Source organism: Dendrobates tinctorius, unplaced genomic scaffold (genome assembly GCF_039654945.1).
Source record: "Dendrobates tinctorius isolate UK_male_01 unplaced genomic scaffold, ASM3965494v1 ptg000028l, whole genome shotgun sequence".
Lineage (NCBI taxonomy): Eukaryota > Metazoa > Chordata > Amphibia > Anura > Dendrobatidae > Dendrobates > Dendrobates tinctorius.
In genome coordinates this window covers 17,246,880-17,266,458 of record NW_027361696.1, presented here as the reverse complement: position 1 = coordinate 17,266,458, position 19,579 = coordinate 17,246,880, and the positions used below count along the sequence as shown (strand labels likewise).

General features: G+C 43.3%; 1 protein-coding gene across 5 annotated transcripts in view; it reads right to left on the bottom strand.

Annotated features, from left to right (window-relative positions):
* PAX7 (paired box 7) overlaps positions 1–18,109 on the bottom strand; it is a 175,538-nt gene extending 157,429 nt beyond the window's left edge. Inside the window, exons 1-4 of one of the 5 annotated variants that reach the window (XM_073570297.1) lie at positions 17,591–18,109; positions 14,088–14,323; positions 13,789–13,915; positions 10,713–10,841 (exon numbers count right to left, since the gene is read on the bottom strand). In XM_073570297.1, the coding sequence (XP_073426398.1) occupies positions 10,713–10,841; positions 13,789–13,915; positions 14,088–14,323; positions 17,591–17,675 (577 nt within the window). In that variant the 5' untranslated portion in view covers positions 17,676–18,109. Of the gene's footprint in view, positions 1–10,712; positions 10,848–13,788; positions 13,919–14,087; positions 14,324–17,590 lie in introns of all 5 variants that reach the window. The other 4 variants (XM_073570295.1, XM_073570298.1, XM_073570296.1 and 1 more) reach the window with 4 other exon arrangements.
* Positions 18,110–19,579: the final 1,470 nt, after the last annotated feature.

Here is a 19,579-nt window from a genome sequence, read left to right as displayed (position 1 = left end):
GATTTTTTTTTTCTATTGACTAACATGCTACTGTACATCACAATGCGGATATGCAACGTTTCTGTGCAGTAAAATCCGCTGCGGATCCGCTGGATATCTGCATCGTGTGCACATGGCCTTAATCCACCCTTCTTCCTATGTTTTGGTTACTAATCATTTATTATTTCTCAACTCTCTTATTGTAAGGCCGGGATCACACATGCGAGAAACACAGCCGAGTCTCACATGTTAATACCCGGCACTGACGCCAGCTCTCGGGAGCAGAGCATGCTGCTGCATAGCAATACAAGGAGCCGCATGCTCCGATCCAAGTGCCGGCAGCAGTGCCGAGTATTAACATGAGTCGGCCCTGTTTCTCACATGTGTGATCCTGACCTAATACTTGGCCAAAAATTTTGATTGGAAAGAGAAGCTGCTTATTGTTAACAGGTAATTGGTCCAAGGATCCTGGTTTGAAAGACTGTTGGTCTCATTTATCATAGGTGGTGTTTCTACTCCATGCGCCATCATCCTATGTCGTATATATGGTGGAATCGGTGCCTAGCTCTTATTGGTGTGCAAAAATACTTGGCACTCAAAAATGAAGACGCAGTATATTCTTTATTTAGCATCCAGACAAAAATAGACTCATATCGTATGAACGTTTTCGGTCCAACAACGGACCTTCATCAGAAAGGTTTTTTGGTTTCTTTTGGTAGAAAACTGGTATTATATAGAGGCTGGAACACGAGTCTATCTGGTTGGAATTAGATAAATGGCACCTGTGGCACCCTGGATTTCTCCTGCAGGCACTAAGCGCTGTATCTGCTGGCAGAGCCTGCACTCCTAGCGCTGTTAACCCATTCCTGTAGCCCTGCTTTATCCAGTCACATTTATCATTTAACTGGCTTAGTGATCGGACCCAAAGAGTGGTCGTAAATGGCTGCACATCCAGTTGGAAGAATGTCTCAAGTGGGGTACCACAGGGCTCTGTCCTGGGCCCTGTATTGTTCAACATCTTTATCAACGATTTAGATGAAGGAATTGAGGGTAAACTGATTAAATTTGCTGATGACACAAAGCTAGGAGGGATAGCTAATACTAGAGAAGAGAGAGAGAGGATTCAAAAAGATTTAAATAAACTGGAGAAGTGGGCAGCAACTAACAGAATGGTTTTTAACAGGGAGAAATGCAAAGTACTACATCTGGGCAATAAAAATGGAAAAAGCATATATAGAATGGGAGGAATAGGGCTAAGTGACAGCACATGTGAAAAAGACTTGGGTATACTAATAGATCACAGACTGAATATGAGTCAACAGTGTGATGCAGCAGCAAAAAAGGCAAATGCAATTCTAGGATGTATTAACAGAAGCATACAGTCTAGATCACGTGAAGTCATTATTTCCCTCTACTCCTCTTTGGTCAGACCTCATCTGGAATATTGTGTCCAGTTTTGGGCACCACATTTTAAAAAAGACATCAACAAACTGGAGCAAGTTCAGAAAAGAGCGACCAGAATGGTGACCGGTCTGCAAACCCTGTCTTATGAGGAAAGGTTGCAGGATTTGGGAATGTTTAGTTTGCAAAAGAGAAGACTGAGAGGAGACTTAATAGCTGTCTACAAATATCTAAAGGGCTGTCACATTGTAGAAGGATCAACTTTATTCTCATTTGCACAAGGAAAGACTAGAAGCAATGGGATGAAACTGAATGGGAGGAGACACAGATTAGATATTAGAAAAAACTTTTTGACAGTTAGAGTGATCAATGAGTGGAACAGGCTGCCACGAGAAGTGGTGAGTTCTCCTTCAATGGAAGTCTTCAAACAGAGGCTGGACAGACATCTGACTGGGATGATTTAGCGAATCCTGCTTTGAGCAGGGGGTTGGACCAGATGGCCCAGGAGGTCCCATCCAACTCTACGATTCTATGATTCTATGATTCTATGATCTAATTCCAACCAGATAGACTCGTGTTCCAGCCTCTATATAATACCAGTTTTCCACCAAAAGAAATCAAAAAACCTTTCTGATGAAGGTCCGTTGTTGGACCGAAAACGTTCATACGATATGAGTCTACTTTTGTCTGGATGCTAAATAAAGAATATACTGCTTCTTCATTTTTGAGTGCCAAGTATTTTTGTACATATTTACGGGTTGGAAACCTTACTTGAGCACCGAACAACCTTCCTTTTTTTCTCTGGAGTGCCGTGTTTTTTTGCCTAGCTCTTATTGGTGGCGCTCCGAAAATATTTTATAGAATTTTCTGTTTTCTCCAGTGAGGAAGATGGTATTTGCCCTATATCAAGGGAAACTAATTCCTTCCCTGCTCCAAGTATGACAATCAGAATAAACCTCTGGATCAACTTTGCAAGACTTAATAACCACACGAAACTGAGGCAATAGAAATTTGCTTCATGAGTAAAGAGTGAAACTTAAATAAAAAAGTAATAAAAAGCCATTGTATTGAAGAATCCAAACTAAAGTAACATGAAAATCAATACATGCCTGTAGAAGATACTGTCCCAGGGATGGACCAAGAACATTAGACTACAACTACGTAGAAGGAGAATAAAGGTAACTAAGACATAATATGGTGACTACAAGAATGCGGAAGAATCTAGACAGTGTGATAGATATCAACACAAGGATGTAATGGACCCAAAATAAAGCTATGTTGTAAGTACAAGTTCATAAGTGGACCTAGAACAAAATCTAGATTGTGACTGCATAGTGTGTAGCAGAATCTAGTCAATATACTGAAACATGTATGGACCAGGAATATAGCAAGGTGAATATAAATTGATCCATAAAACAATTGAAAATGCTAATTAAACCAAAAACATAGCTATATGGTAAATACAAGTTAATAGATGCACCTAGAACATGGCCAAAATTGTGACTACTAGTGTGGGAAGAACCTAGTCAGTGTGGTAGAGACTAGTAGCGCCTGATATACTCCCGCCTTACCCGTTACCTCTCCACTCACTCCCTCCTAGACCCTTCACAGTCCGGTTTCCGCCCCCTACATTCGACAGAAACTGCACTCATCAAAGTGACCAATGACCTTCTGACAGCAAAACGTAATGGTGACCACTCTCTGCTCATTCTTCTCGACCTTTCTGCAGCTTTCGACACTGTTGACCATCCTCTCCTACTCTCTAGGCTCCAGTCACTAGGCATTAAGGACACTGCTCTTTCCTGGTTCTCCTCCTATCTTTACGACCGCTCCTTCAGTGTTCTGTTTTCTGGCTCCACTTCATCTCCTCTTCCTCTCACTGTTGGGGTACCTCAGGGCTCAGTCCTTGGCCCCCTTCTCTTCTCTCTCTACACGGCCCCAATTGGACAGACCATCAGCAGATTTGGCTTTCAGTACCATCTTTATGCTGATGACACACAACTGTACACATCATCCCCTGACCTTACCTCCGCTATACTACAGAACGCCACTGACTGTGTCTGCAGTCTCCAACATCATGTCTGCTCTCTATCTGAAACTCAACCTCTCCAAAACTGAACAACTTCTGCTCCCACCATCTACCAACCTCCCTAAATCTGACATTTCCCTCTCTGTGGGTGGCACCATAATAACACCCCGACAGCAGGCGCGCTGTCTGGGTGTTATGTTTGACTCCAATCTCTCCTTCACCTCCCATATACAATCTCTTGCCCGCTCGTGCCGCTTACACCTAAAGAACATCTCTAGAATCCGCCCTTTTCTCACCATGGAAACAACAAAAACTCTCACTGTTGCCCTGATCCACTCCCGCCTGGACTACTGTAATGCTCTATTAATTGGCCTCCCTCTCACTCGACTCTCCCCTCTCCAGTCTATCCTTAATGCAGCAGCCAGGGTTGTCCATCTGGCTAATCGTTACTCAGACGCGTCCGCTCTTCGCCAGTCATTACACTGGCTGCCAATTCATTACAGGGTACAATTCAAAGTACTTGTTCTCACCAACAAAGCGCTCCACAGTGCGGCACCCCCTTACATCTCCTCCCTCATTTCTGTCTATCGGCCTAACCGACCGCTGCGCTCTGCAAATGACTTTCGACTAAACTCTGCCCTAATCCGTACCTCCCACTCCCGACTCCAAGACTTCTCCCATGCTGCGCCAATTCTCTGGAATGCTCTACCCCAAGATATTAGGACCATCCACAATTTGCATAGTTTTAGGCGCTCGCTCAAAACGCATCTGTTCAGAGCGGCCTATCACATTCAGTAATCAAAGTCATGTTATGTGTGTGTGTGTGTGTAGCCCATTCACTATCTCCATCTAACCCCCACCCCCTGAAGATGGCTGGACCATCATTGTAAATACAAACCTGTGCTTTGTATCTCCCCCACCTCATTGTAGATTGTAAGCTCCCACAAGCAGGGTCATCTTATTTCGCTTTAATTATTGTATTGTTAACGTTGTTACTTATGACTGTTGTGTTTAAAACTGTTCAACTGTAAAGCGCTGCGGAATATGTTGGCGCTATATAAATAAAGATTATTATTATTATTATTACTAGTACATGGATGGACCAGGAACATGATTCTGAGCATTAAATGGATCCACAGCGACACAGAAAAATCGCAAAATATACAGCAGCCAACATGGTAAATACAAGTTGATAACGAAAAGTCTGAATACTTGTGTGTGGAAAACCCCAGAATGTAATCAGTGTGGTAGATACCAGGGCAGGAATGGACAAGGAACGACGCAAAGGGAATACCACTAAACGGACCTGCAACAGAGTCAAAATATGGACCACAAAAACTAGACCCAAAGCCTAGTCAACAAGTCATAGCACTAAGTACATGAGGTTGAGAGGATGAATATTAATATGTGGAACTCAAAATGTCATAGGGTGCATGCCCAGAACTACAATTATCCTCTCCAGTTCATCCATAGGTGACATAGTTAAAGAGTGTTAACAGTAGTAGTAATGAAACTGGACACTCAAAAGGATATGTTGCAAAACAAGGTGAATTTATTTACAGTCTGTGGATCACCAGCTAGTGGATAATGTTTCTGTCCGCATGGACCTTCATCAGATAAATTCTGTGTTCTTGAAGATGAGTAGTCAATACTCATAGGGGGTGACACATTAAGGGACTGAAGGTGGTAAGAAGTATGTCTGCCCTGGGGTATGGTGGCTGAAAGCTACAGTCAGGAAGCGCTCTTCTAATAACAAGTTAACATTGCCCCCTCATTAATGACCCCCGACAACACACAACAGGCTGGTTACACCACTATAGACCATTTACCAGCACAGTGATCCATCCTTCTACATGAACTGTCAGGTTGGTAGGTAACTGAGGTTTCAGATTGCATCGAACAAAACAAAATAGTCATATAAAGACTAATATTAAATGATGGAGCAACCATTGCTATTACCAAATCCTGAGAGGCTGGATGCAGCTATGACCATCCAGTCTACTGGAATATGTCTAATCCTATACCTGCACACAGGAAGAGAACCCTAGGACCCTTCACATTTGGTGAGCAGTGATATCTGCTAGTTTTAATACTAGAGATGTTCAGCATCACATTACTCAAAATGTGCTCCATGGTGGGTGAATAAATATCACTCATCAGTGTGTAACACTGGGATCACAGCAGTGTTATCCAACGTCAGGCTGTAGGTAGTAATTGGAGTTGGTTTGTGGGTGTAGTCAGGGCGGATAGCATTGGTGAAGCTGCACAGGAACCCCAGAGTTAAGGTGGCTCATCTTTACCTCCAAATAAGCAAGCAGCTTCTCTCATAGCCAGTACTATTATAAAGCAAAGGGTCCATACACTGTTCTTGCACAGGGGCCCTTCTCTATCTGTGCCCACCACTGGTTGGAATCAAGTGTGATCCAGGACTTAGAGGGGGACTTCTATATGTTTCTAGGTTGCTGCTCTGATACTGGATATGGAAGATGTTTTCTATACATATAGCAAAGGACACACCATGTATCAGGCACACAGGAGATCAGTCTCAGGGATAAGCCCAAGGTCATGCACTCGACCTTCAGAATATTTTGCACCACTTTAACCCCAGATAAGGACAGCTTGACAAAGTTGGGATCTGAGTAATACTTGCAATAGTGCAGAAGATGTGTCTACACCAGTGCTGCTCTCTGTGGTGGGCTTTTGCAGGGCAGGATTTCGATTTTGTAATACTTTGCTCTGTACCAGGCCTCTATGCAGGACGGTGCATGTATATATGGCGAGGCGGCAATGGGGGCACATAACCCCCTCCCTGATACTGGCAGCTACCCGCCTCTACGGCAGAGGCCGATAAATCCTCTCCGCAATTGGTGCTGAGAAATCGGGCGCCTGCTCCGGAGGGAGATGTGGGCAACAACCGGCAGCCTGCGCCCTCGGGCGAGCTCTGCTGAGCCGTTTAAAGATGAAAGGGGAGAAATGAAGACTCCATTTAATCGGCCTTAAAACCCTTCAACTTAAAACCCCCGGAGAGTGAGCACTGATGGGGGCTAAGTGGGCATGTTACCGACCCCCCAGCGATGACCTCGCCCATACAGCCGCGATCACCAGGTGACCCCTCCCGTCACATACTGCCACCTCGTATAACAAGTTCTCAATAGTTCTTATTACAGTATTTTATTCTTAATATTAGATTGTATTTGTGTCCCAGTCGCAGAGGAGGCCTATTCCGAAACCCGAATGCAGCATAATCGAGAGACTATCACTGCTAAACAAAAATAAGGGGAAAGTTCCCTATGAAATCTTAATACTGGAAAAGTAAAATAAATGCAAAATCCTCCTATAGTTGGGATGTGGCAGATGATGGCAATGTGCGGAGGTGATCGCCGCAGACTGCGCCCCCATTAACCCTGGTGAGCCCGGCAGGAGGGGGCAGCGCTCAGCTCCTCTTTAGATTTAGACTTCTAGAAAGAAAAGTCTTCAGAAAGCGGCAGCACCGGGAGCCGCCGACTAATAACCGGGCAGTGATAGGCAACACGGAGGCCAAGCACTGCTGCTGCTGCCGAAAGCGGGCTCTCTGCTCCCTAATATTCTATTACACCAGAGTGCGGCGAGATCAGCGGGGGCCGGTGGCGTTCAGCCCATTGTGCCGCCTGCTCCACACACAGGATGCCCCCTCGTCCTCCTGCATATGGGGGGAGACCTCGGCTTTGTGGCTGGGAATCTGCTCCTCCTATAGAGCGCGGCCTTTTGTCAGCCAAGTTCATCCTCAAGTTTGAGATAAAAGGGGAAAGAAGAGAGAAGTATTCGCCATTGTGCCCTGCCCGCAAACTGCAGAGGACACATTATAGAATGTGCATATATATAATCCATATATAGTTTATGCATATATCTATATAATCTATCAATATATAATTATCCATATATCTATTTATAGTCTTCATATATCTATAATATACCTATATATAATCTATCCATATGTAATTATCCATATATCTATATATAATCTATCAATATATAATTATCCATATATCTATATATAGTCTATCCATATATCTATAATATACCTATATATAATCTATCCATATGTAATTATCCATATATCTATAATATACCTATATATAATCTATCCATATGTAATGATCCATATATCTATATATAATCTATCCATATGTAATTATCCATATATCTATTTATAATCTATCAATATATAATTATCCATATATCTATAATATACCTATATATAATCTATCCATATGTAATGATCCATATATCTATAATCTATCCATATGTAATTATGCATATATCTATATATAATCTATCCATATATAATTATCCATATATCTATATGTAGTCTATCCATATATCTATAATATACCTATATATAATCTATCCATATGTAATTATCCATATATCTATATATAATCTATCAATATATAATTATCCATATATATATATATATATATATATAGTCTATCCATATATCTATAATATACCTATATATAATCTATCCATATGTAATTATCTATATATAATCTATCCATATATAATTATCCATATATCTATATATAATCTATCCATATATATATATATATATACAATCTATATATGTGTATATATACAATTATCCATATATCTATACAATCTATTCATATATCTATATACAATTATCCATATAGCTATACAATCTATTCATATATCTATATACAATTATCCATATATCTATATATAATCTATCCATATATCTATAATATATATAGTCTATATACAATATCCATATATATCTACATACAGTCTATCCATGTATCTATATACAATCTCTATGTACAATTATCCATATATCTATATATCCATATATATAATCTCTCAATATATCGATAATATATCGATATATAATCTATCCAAATATATACAACAATACAATATCCATATATACCTACATTCAGTCTATCCATGGATCTGTATACAGTATATCTATACATATGATGTACAATTATCCATGGATCTATATATAATCTGTATGCATAAAGAATCTATTATATACTATTTACAATCTGTACATCTATGTGTGTATATATATATATATATATATATATATATATATACACACTTCACTCACTCTATAAATATAATAAAATGTGGGATAATTGCCACCAAATTAAACTTGGAGCGATTTAATCCAAGCCATAAATCCATCACACTTCACAACAAATAAAATTGTACAACATCAGCAGTTAGGAAAAGTTTTTGTCGAACAGTAAAAGTAATACATATTCAGGAAAGTCGCAGAACAAATATAAAAGGTTTCTGCCAATAGTAGCAACATGAAGTGTACAGGTAAAGTAATAGTCGTGGCCACCATGTCCCTTATTCGTCTAGTAACAGTATTATGGGGAATATTATTTCTAGACCAATTATTTCCTAGCACAACAAATAACCCAAACAATAATATCCGGCTAGAAACGAATCCCGGCTGATGCCTGTCATCCACCCTCCTGCCACTGTCCATTCCGAAAATGTCGCATCCCTCCTACGTGCGACTGTCACCCTCATTATCCTCCCGCTCACTAATTGCTGCTGATCGCTGCTTTCTAGGGAGCGTTTATAGAAGCCCCCGCAGCCGCCGAGCACTAATAGATCGGGGGTCCCAGCCTGCGCCGTTAGTGTGGTACCTGCAGAAGGGGAGTACCCACCTCGCCTAACCTTCAGGGGCCCCATGCTGGGCGCGGAGGCTCCGGGGAGATGGTCTGGAGGGGATGGGATTCTTCCGGACAGTCCTTACATTCACACATTCATTCGCAGCCCCATGGGGAACATTCACGACACTCCCTACATCACAGCTCCATCATTCATCGCCAGATCACTCCCCCATATTTAAGCCTTTTGCCCACTTTTCCCCTCTGGTGGAAAAGCTACTGGGTGACTGAACCCTCCGTCTTGGCGCAGGCAAGAAAGCCCATGCCTGCGATCGTCCTGGAGCAGCGCAGCTCCACATGACTCCCATCCCCTGCCTGCGATCGTCCTGGAGCAGCGCAGCTCCACATGACTCCCATCCCATGCCTGCGATCGTCCTGGAGCAGCGCAGCTACACATGACTCCCATCCCATGCCTGCGATCGTCCTGGAGCAGCGCAGCTCCACATGACTCCCATCCCATGCCTGCGATCGTCCTGGAGCAGCGCAGCTACACATGGCTCCCATCCCCTGCCTGCGATCGTCCTGGAGCAGCGCAGCTACACATGACTCCCATCCCATGCCTGCGATCGTCCTGGAGCAGCGCAGCTCCACATGACTCCCATCCCATGCCTGCGATCGTCCTGGAGCAGCGCAGCTCCACATGACTCCCATCCCATGCCTGCGATCGTCCTGGAGCAGCGCAGCTACACATGACTCCCATCCCATGCCTGCGATCGTCCAGGAGCAGCGCAGCTCCACATGACTCCCATCCCATGCCTGCGATCGTCCTGGAGCAGCGCAGCTCCACATGACTCCCATCCCATGCCTGCGATCGTCCTGGAGCAGCGCAGCTCCACATGACTCCCATCCCATGCCTGCGATCGTCCTGGAGCAGCGCAGCTACACATGGCTCCCATCCCATGCCTGCGATCGTCCTGGAGCAGCGCAGCTACACATGACTTTCATCCCATGCCTGCGATCGTCCTGGAGCAGCGCAGCTACACATGACTCCCATCCCATGCCTGCGATCGTCCTGGAGCAGCGCAGCTACACATGACTCCCATCCCATGCCTGCGATCGTCCTGGAGCAGCGCAGCTCCACATGACTCCCATCCCATGCCTGCGATCGTCCTGGAGCAGCGCAGCTACACATGGCTCCCATCCCATGCCTGCGATCGTCCTGGAGCAGCGCAGCTCCACATGGCTCCCATCCCATGCCTGCGATCGTCCTGGAGCAGCGCAGCTACACATGGCTCCCATCCCATGCCTGCGATCGTCCTGGAGCAGCGCAGCTACACATGGCTCCCATCCCATGCCTGCGATCGTCCTGGAGCAGCGCAGCTCCACATGACTCCCATCCCATGCCTGCGATCGTCCTGGAGCAGCGCAGCTACACATGACTCCCATCCCATGCCTGCGATCGTCCTGGAGCAGCGCAGCTACACATGACTCCCATCCCCTGCCTGCGATCGTCCTGGAGCAGCGCAGCTACACATGGCTCCCATCCCATGCCTGCGATCGTCCTGGAGCAGCGCAGCTCCACATGACTCCCATCCCCTGCCTGCGATCGTCCTGGAGCACCGCTCTACTGTCAGTGCTGTCGCCCCTGCCCCTCCGGATTGCATCGCACCGACCTTTGTCGCCCAGGATGCCATCGATGCTGTGCTTGGTCTTCTTCTCCCCATCTTCATCTTTCTTGTCACAGTCGTCATCTTCCTCTTTTTTCCCGAACTTTATTCTCAGGACCCGGCTAATCGAACTCACTAAACCTCAGAAATGGAAAGAGACGGGAGGGGATATAAATATGGGCTACAGACAAACGTGTGGCCCTTACTAGGCGAAATACCCATGAGATATAGAGTTCACCTCTGAGCAATGCATTTCATGCACATATGATATTACAGTTATCCGGCTATATGAATGGCACCCGCACCCTATAAGATACACACATATAATAACACTGTGATGCCCGCAGTGTATACACATAGTGCTCCTCCTGCAAGATCAGTGCAGCCAGTAGTGACAAACTAAAATGGGAACATGTCTACTAACACTTTTCTACTTCCAACATGCACGAAAAAAAAACATTTATCTTTCCATATAATTACACTGAAAATACAAGAATAAAATATGCCGAACCCGCTGATACCCCCACACTAAGAGAACCACCTATCTACTATAATCCTGTGATCTGCAGACAGAATATATTATAACACAGAAAAGCAAGAAAGTTCCAACCATCAGACCACGGAGGACAAGAGAGTCTGTAAACGTGACACCTTCATACATGGAGCACACTCACCATCATGCACACTCACCATCATGCACACTCACCATCATCATGCACACTCCTACAATCTACATTGAACGAATTTGCAATGTACATGGCCCAATTTACACTCCTATCTTATGCAAAGTGCACGATTAAATTAAGAAACAGACACCTTTGTAATATAATATTGTAGACTTGCATAATTCTGTACTATACAAGGACCACACTTACCCTATTTGTGCACATTTATATTGCATACACATATGTAACGCAGTATGTACACATACAGTATATGGCACGTCCACCCTTGTGTTAGCACCATCCTACACTATATTAAGGAGCGCACTAATACTATAATATAATACATTTAAAATACATATTGTAAAAATGCATAATCTTATAATAAGCAAGAAACAAGTCTTTCCTATTTGTGAGCATCCAAAATATAAGCAAGAGACAAACGATTTCTTAAATGTACCGAAAATCAAACATATCAAATACAATATACATATTTAAACATATGAGAACATCTGTTCACTATACCCTATACTGTTCGGTGTATAACACATCTACACAGAGGGCACACTCATCCTGTAATATACAGGAAACATCATTCAGTGAGTACACCTAGAGAGAAATGGTCATTCTATATATCCCATAATATACATTATACACACTTATACAAGGGAGAACACTCATCCTATATATACCATAATAATATACATTGTGCACACATATCCAAGGCAGAACACTCACCCTATATATCCCATAATATACATTATACACACTTATACAAGGGAGAACACTCATCCTATATATACCATAATAATATACATTGTGCACACATATACAAGGCGGAACACTCACTCTATATATCCCATAACATACATTATACACACTTATACAAGGGAGAACACTCAGCCTATATATACCATAATAATATACATTGTGCACACATATACAAGGCAGAACACTCACCCTATATATACCATAATGTACATTATACACACTTATACAAGGGAGAACACTCATCCTGTAATATACAGGAAACATTCAGTGAGTACACCTAGAGAGAAATGGTCATTCTATATATCCCATAATATACATTATACACACTTATACAAGGGAGAACACTCAGCCTATATATCCCATAATATACATTGTGCACACATATACAAGGGAGACCACTCATCGTATTTATCACATAATATACAATGTGCAATATACAAGGGAAAACTCTCATCCTATGTATCCCATAATATACATTGTCTCCATATATACAAGGGAGAACACTCATCCTATATATCTCATAATATACATTGTGCACACACATATACAAGAGAGAACACTCATTATCTCTGTGCCTGTGCACACTCTCACAGAGTGGAACAAACTCATTATCTCTGCCTGTGCACATTCACAGCGGAGCACACACTCATTGTCTCTGCCTGTGCACATTCACACAGCAGAGCACATACCCATCTGTGCCGCTGCACAACGGAGCACACACATTATATCTGCACACTCACAGCGGAGCACACTCATTATCTCTGTGCCTGTGCACATTCACAGTGGAGCACACACTCATTATCTCTGTGCCTGTGTACACTCACACAGCGGAGCACACACTAATTATGTGTGCCTGTGTACACACACAGCAGAACACCCACTTTATATCTGTGCACACAACGGAGCACACACTCATTATCTTTATACCTATGCTAATACTCTATCTCTGTGCCTGTGCACACTCATACAGCGGAGTACACACTCATCTGTGTGCATGTGCACACTCACACAGTGGAGCACAAACTTATTATCTGTGCCTGTGCACACTCACACAATAGAGCACACACATTATATATGTGAATACAGTGAAGTACACGCTCATTATCTCTGTGCCTGTGCACACTCACAGCAGAGCACACACTCATCTCTGTGCCTGTGCACACTCGCACAGCGGAGCACACACTCATCTCTGTGCCTGTGCACACTCACACAGCGGAGCACATATCTGTGCACGCTCACAGCTGAGCACACACTCATCTCTGTGCCTGTGCACACTCACACAGCGGAGCACACATATCTGTGCACGCTGACAGCTGAGCACACACTCATCTCTGTGCCTGTGCACACTCACACAGCGGAGCACACATATCTGTGCACGCTGACAGCTGAGCACACACTCATCTCTGTGCCTGTGCACACTCACACAGCGGAGCACACATATCTGTGCACGCTGACAGCTGAGCACACACTCATCTCTGTGCCTGTGCACACTCACACAGTGGAGCACATATCTGTGCACGCTGACAGCTGAGCACACACTCATCTCTGTGCCTGTGCACACTCACACAGCGGAGCACACATTCATTATCTCCGGGTCTTGTGTGTATGAGGCTAGTGGTGACAGTGGGTGCTGTGGCCCCTGCGCTCACCTGAGGGGACAGAGCTCCGGTCACAGTGCCCGTCCTTCAGTAGCCGATCCCGGATCTCCCAGCTGAACATCCCGGGGTTCTCCCTCTTGTATTCCTCGATCTTCTTCTCAACATCGGGAGTGGCCACCTGCTTTAATGGGGAACACATGGGGGCAGCATGTCAGTACGGAGGCGGCAGAGAACGCGTTTCGGACATATGTGAGCTGCTTGCCTGTGGTATGTGCTGTTTCTAAATATGTAGCAGTGGACTGTGCGACACAATGTTTCCATACACAGTCGCTTCTCTCTGGGACACTCACCCTGGGCTTACTGCCCCCGATGGCCCCGGGCCTGATGGAGCCAGTCTCCTGGTATCTGCACAGGATCTTGGATACGCAGCCATGAGAGACCCGGAGCTGCCTGGAGATGACACATGGTCGGATACCATGGTGGGCCATCTCTACGATCTTGTGTCTGATGTGGTTGGGCAAAGGTCTGCCATTGATGAAGACTCCCCCGAGTTGGTTTACTCGACCTTGGCCCAGAGGAGTGGACACTGGAGAAAGGAAAACACAACTTATCACATTCCTGCACAACAAGCCGCACACTCTCCCCAAACTAGCAGCACCTGCTGGAGTCTGCACTTCCCCTGTGTTATGTCCCTGGATCCCCCAGACATTAAAGGCCATCCAGCATAGTGTGGGAGTGGGAGTTATTTCTGCATTGCCCTGCTTCTGAAGCCAGCACTACAAGATTTCATGTGCTGCTATCACTGTCCTCACACACTCACTAACCTGCTGGAGACTGGTGGGATATTCATGTGCACTAATTCTACTGATCATTAATGTGTATGAATTCTACGACTATTCATGGCACCGATCAGCCGGGCTTGTAGAATGAACACTCCAGGACCTCTCTATGCATTAGAGGTGATGATAACATTACAGAAATGATACACTCACTGATTAATACATTAATATTTAAACCCTTTTATACTGCACTCTGGATACAGTATTAAGTGTTATTACTGGAGGATTCGTTAACTAATACTAAATATAACCCACTGCTTGAGAGATTCGTTTCCACTTCAGTGTATAGAAAGACTACCCACAAATAGACACCATGCAGAGCACAACGTGCACCCCCAGAATCTATACAGAATATTCTGCTGCACCCCCAGAATCTATACAGAATATTCTGCTGCACATATTACCTGGTACCACAGCGAGAATATCCCCACCCGTGTTATATGTATTTCACGCTGCATGAACATATGTGAAACCTATGTACGTATCATGTACTTATTACACATGTTACACACACATATATATATATATTCATTATCATGTACTTATTACACATGTTACACCTATATATATATATATATATTCATTATCATGTACTTATTACACATGTTACACACACATATATATATTCATTATCATGTACTTATTACACGTGTTACACCTATATATATATATATTCATTATCATGTACTTATTACACATGTTACACCTATATATATTCATTATCATGTACTTATTACACATGTTACACCTATATATATATATATATATATATTCATTATCATGTACTTATTACACATGTTACACACATATATATATATATTCATTATCATGTACTTATTATACATGTTACAAACATATATATATATTCATTATCATGTACTTATTACACATGTTACACCTATATATATATATATATATATATATATTCATTATCATGTACTTATTACACATGTTACACCTATATATATATATTCATTATCATGTACTTATTACACATGTTACACACACACATATATATATATATATTCATTATCATGTACTTATTACACATGTTACACCTATATATATATATATTCATTATCATGTACTTATTACACATGTTACACCTATATATATATATTCATTATCATGTACTTATTACACAGGTTACACACACATATATATATATATATTCATTATCATGTACTTATTACACATGTTACACCTATATATATATATTCATTATCATGTACTTATTACACATGTTACACCTATATATATATATATATTCATTATCATGTACTTATTACACATGTTACACCTATATATATATTCATTATCATGTACTTATTACACATGTTACACACATATATATATTAATTATCATGTACTTATTACACATGTTACACCTATATATATATATATATATATATATATATTCATTATCATGTACTTATTACACATTTTACACCTATATATATATATATTCATTATCATGTACTTATTACACATGTTACACCTATATATATATATATATATTCATTATCATGTACTTATTACACATGTTACACCTATATATATATATATATTCATTATCATGTACTTATTACACATGTTACACCTATATATATTCATTATCATGTACTTATTACACATGTTACACCTATATATATATATATATATATATATATATTCATTATCATGTACTTATTACACATGTTACACCTATATATATATATATATATTCATTATCATGTACTTATTATACAGGTTACACCCTTCTGCATTCCCACAGTATATATATTGTACATCTGTGGGTATATAACCTAAATTACTTCCAGGTCGCTATAGAGAGTGGTGACTTTCATCTTTGTAGGAAATCTGTAGAAGATCTGGTTTTGCTTTTTGCTGAGATCTCCCATATTAATGGTTGAAGTTTCCCTGCTGTTACCAGGGTTGATTATCGCCTTTGCAGCGCTAGAAAGTAAATACTCTGATGAGACGGTGACAATGCGGCGGTATCTGCGCTCCACAGGAGGGGGCTCCGCTATCTTGCGCCGCATTATCAGCGCGATTTTCCGCTGCGGCTATTAGGGCTGCCGGCCCGATAATCCGGGAGAGAGATCGGCAGTTTGGTTAATATCGTGTCATTCAGATGGAGCAGATTAGGGCGATTTTCCGGCTTGGGAGCTGCATAATTTAGCGCGCCGGGGAGGACGCCGATATTTGGAGATTTAATGACAATCATGCGCCGCTAATTCCCCGGTCACTCGGCTCCTCCACTCCGGAGCGGTGATTCCAGTAAGGGGCCACTCCGAGGGCCCATCTCCCAGTGAAGTGGCCCCGACAAGCCGCGCTCATTATTCGCAGTCATGTTGAGCAAACATCGCAGTAATCCGTTGATCCGTCTCTTTGCGCCTGTTTTCCTTTCTCTCAGCTCTCCGGTAAATCCCCGCGGATTGTGTGTTTTGCCGTTTTCGTGGCTTTTCACAGTTTCATTGCGGCCACTTGATCACGGAATAGATGGAGATGGATTTGTAGAAGTGGGAGCGCTGAGGGCGCATCAGATGCGCAATCCTGAGCGCAGGCGGACAGTCACACGCCGAGAGCCGCGGCGCTACACCGAAGGCGCAGTCACTGCGACAGAAAGTTACCCAACAAAAAGAACGCGACTTTCTCACACAGACAAAGAGAAGGGAACAAGCATGCGAACTGACGGAGACACAATAGAGTTCCATATTCCTAAACACATCTCTATTATCTATATTCCCAAATATCTCATATATTCTCAATTATATCTATATTCCCAAATATCTCATATATTCCCAAATATCTCATCTATATTCCCAAATATCTCATATATTCCCAATTATATCTATATTCCCAAATATCTATATTCCCAAATATCTCAAATATTCCCAAATATATCTATATTCCCAATTATATCATATATATTCCCCAAAAATGCTGCCGGAAATCGAATCTAGATAACACGAGGGTGAGGGGGCGCCTTCTCTTGGTTGGAGGCCACTCACCTTCCAGGGGGAACCCTGTCCGGGGGTAGTTCTGACCGGGGGCCGGCCGCATCATTCTTGGGACAGTGCCAGGCAGGGCAGCCATTCGCAGTAGGGCGGCTGGAAGAGGCTCCTGGTTCTCAGTGGAGCCCACCTAAATGTCCAGTGGAATGACAAGGCTGTGGAAGTGTCGCGGGGATGCAGCCCCCAGTGTTTTAGAATCAAAGTTACAAAAAGATGCCGGGTGGTGGTCCTCAGGAAGTTGGGAAATAGGTGCCCTGGTGCAGACGGAGCCTGACACTGCAGTGGGAGATATCAGGGGTCTTGTGCAGGATGTTTGGGGGGCACAGTGTCAGCTGAGAGCTTTGCAAGTTGTTAAAGTGGCCACAAGTTTGGCGCCCAGCAGAGGAGGCTGTGATCACTGATAGGCTCTTCCCTGCTTCTTTTATTCATGGAGAGGGTTGGGGCAGTGGACGGGGCTACTGGACCAATGGCAGGCAGAAGGCACAATGCACAGGCTGGGAGGATTGACACTACTGTATAAACGGCCTCGTTCTCACTCATATATCATAGGGGAAAAAATATACAATTTTACAGTTTCTTTTAATGTGCTGGTGAGGGGGTAGATGATGTAGGTGGGGGCAAGTCATAATGAATCGCTATGGTGTCTGCGAGGCACTGCTGCTGCTCTGCTGCCTGCCAGGTGCCCAGGTACAGTGACCAGTCCCTCTTGATCTCACATATTAACTATCTCTGGCACTCGTCGTAGCTATATCATAAGCAGGGTTGCATTATTATTATTTTTTTTTTACTCTGCACCAGTTATTTCTGCGAAGATTCTGTCTGCCTGCCCCTAGTCTTGGCGCTACCTGTCTAATTCCATGTTCTGCAGAGCTCCAGGTGCAGACACTGGCCAGTCGCAGGACAATAGCTGTCCCTGGGCAGACAGGGGGTGCACGTTTTTTGGGGGGGAGAGCAGCGCTGAAATCCTTCTCAGCAGGGGATGACGCCTAACTTACAATCAATGTTTTCATATGTAAAATGGGGGTTCTTAATATTCAGAGGAAACTTTTCATTCTGTCCTGGATTTATCCCACATTGTCCCCCAGATCACTGACGATTCCAAAGAAGATCAGTAGATGTGTGAACCAGATACAAAGAGCAGAGGAGAGAAAGAAGGCTGTGTGCTGTGCCAGAGGAGAGCATGATGCATAGATTCACATGTAGGTCGCAGGAGCCTTTTGTGGTCTTTATTTCGGGGGCCCGATCTCCTCTGTGCTGCTGGTAATATAAGGAGCTCTCATCTATCTCATAGGTTTCTAGAGGGTCCCCAGAATCTCCTGCACTCGGTGCCCAACTCTACTGCTGCATCCAACAAGTGTAGCATTAATGATGAGTAATCAGGGTCCCCGAATGCCGCCCTGAGTCTCAGCCCCGGCGTCTTATTTGCCCCTGTAATTTGGGGCTTGTCAGCTCCCCGGGGTCCCTTTGCAGCCACGACAGACGTGCACTGACGTCCTGGTGGAGAGCAATGTCACAAATCATCTTTCCAACAATTAAACAGTGTGGAGGGGTGAAATGGCGATTTCACATGTAGATGTGGGGGTCACCTGCCTGCAGTGCTGGAGAACAGGACCACCCTTCTTATCTGGCAGGGTAATGGCTGCTGCGCTTCACCTTACCCTCACATGGCGATTCATTCATTAACATTACGGCCACTTCTTGCAATAAAAACCTAAAAATATCCAGATCGCAAGTGCAAAATAGCGGCAGACTGGAGCCGACCCTTAAGGGGTTAAAAGCACCGGATCGACCATTTTACCATCCTGCATTTATTTAAAGGTTTTGCACGAAAATAGACTCGCGTGGCCGTGATTTTACTGACAAATGTAACATGGGATGAAACAGTTTTATGAGATATTCCACGTGGGAATGGCTGCTTCTGTCCTGAACAAATATCGTGGGAATGAATCTGCGATTTATGGAGGATGATGAGGTCTCGAATTATTG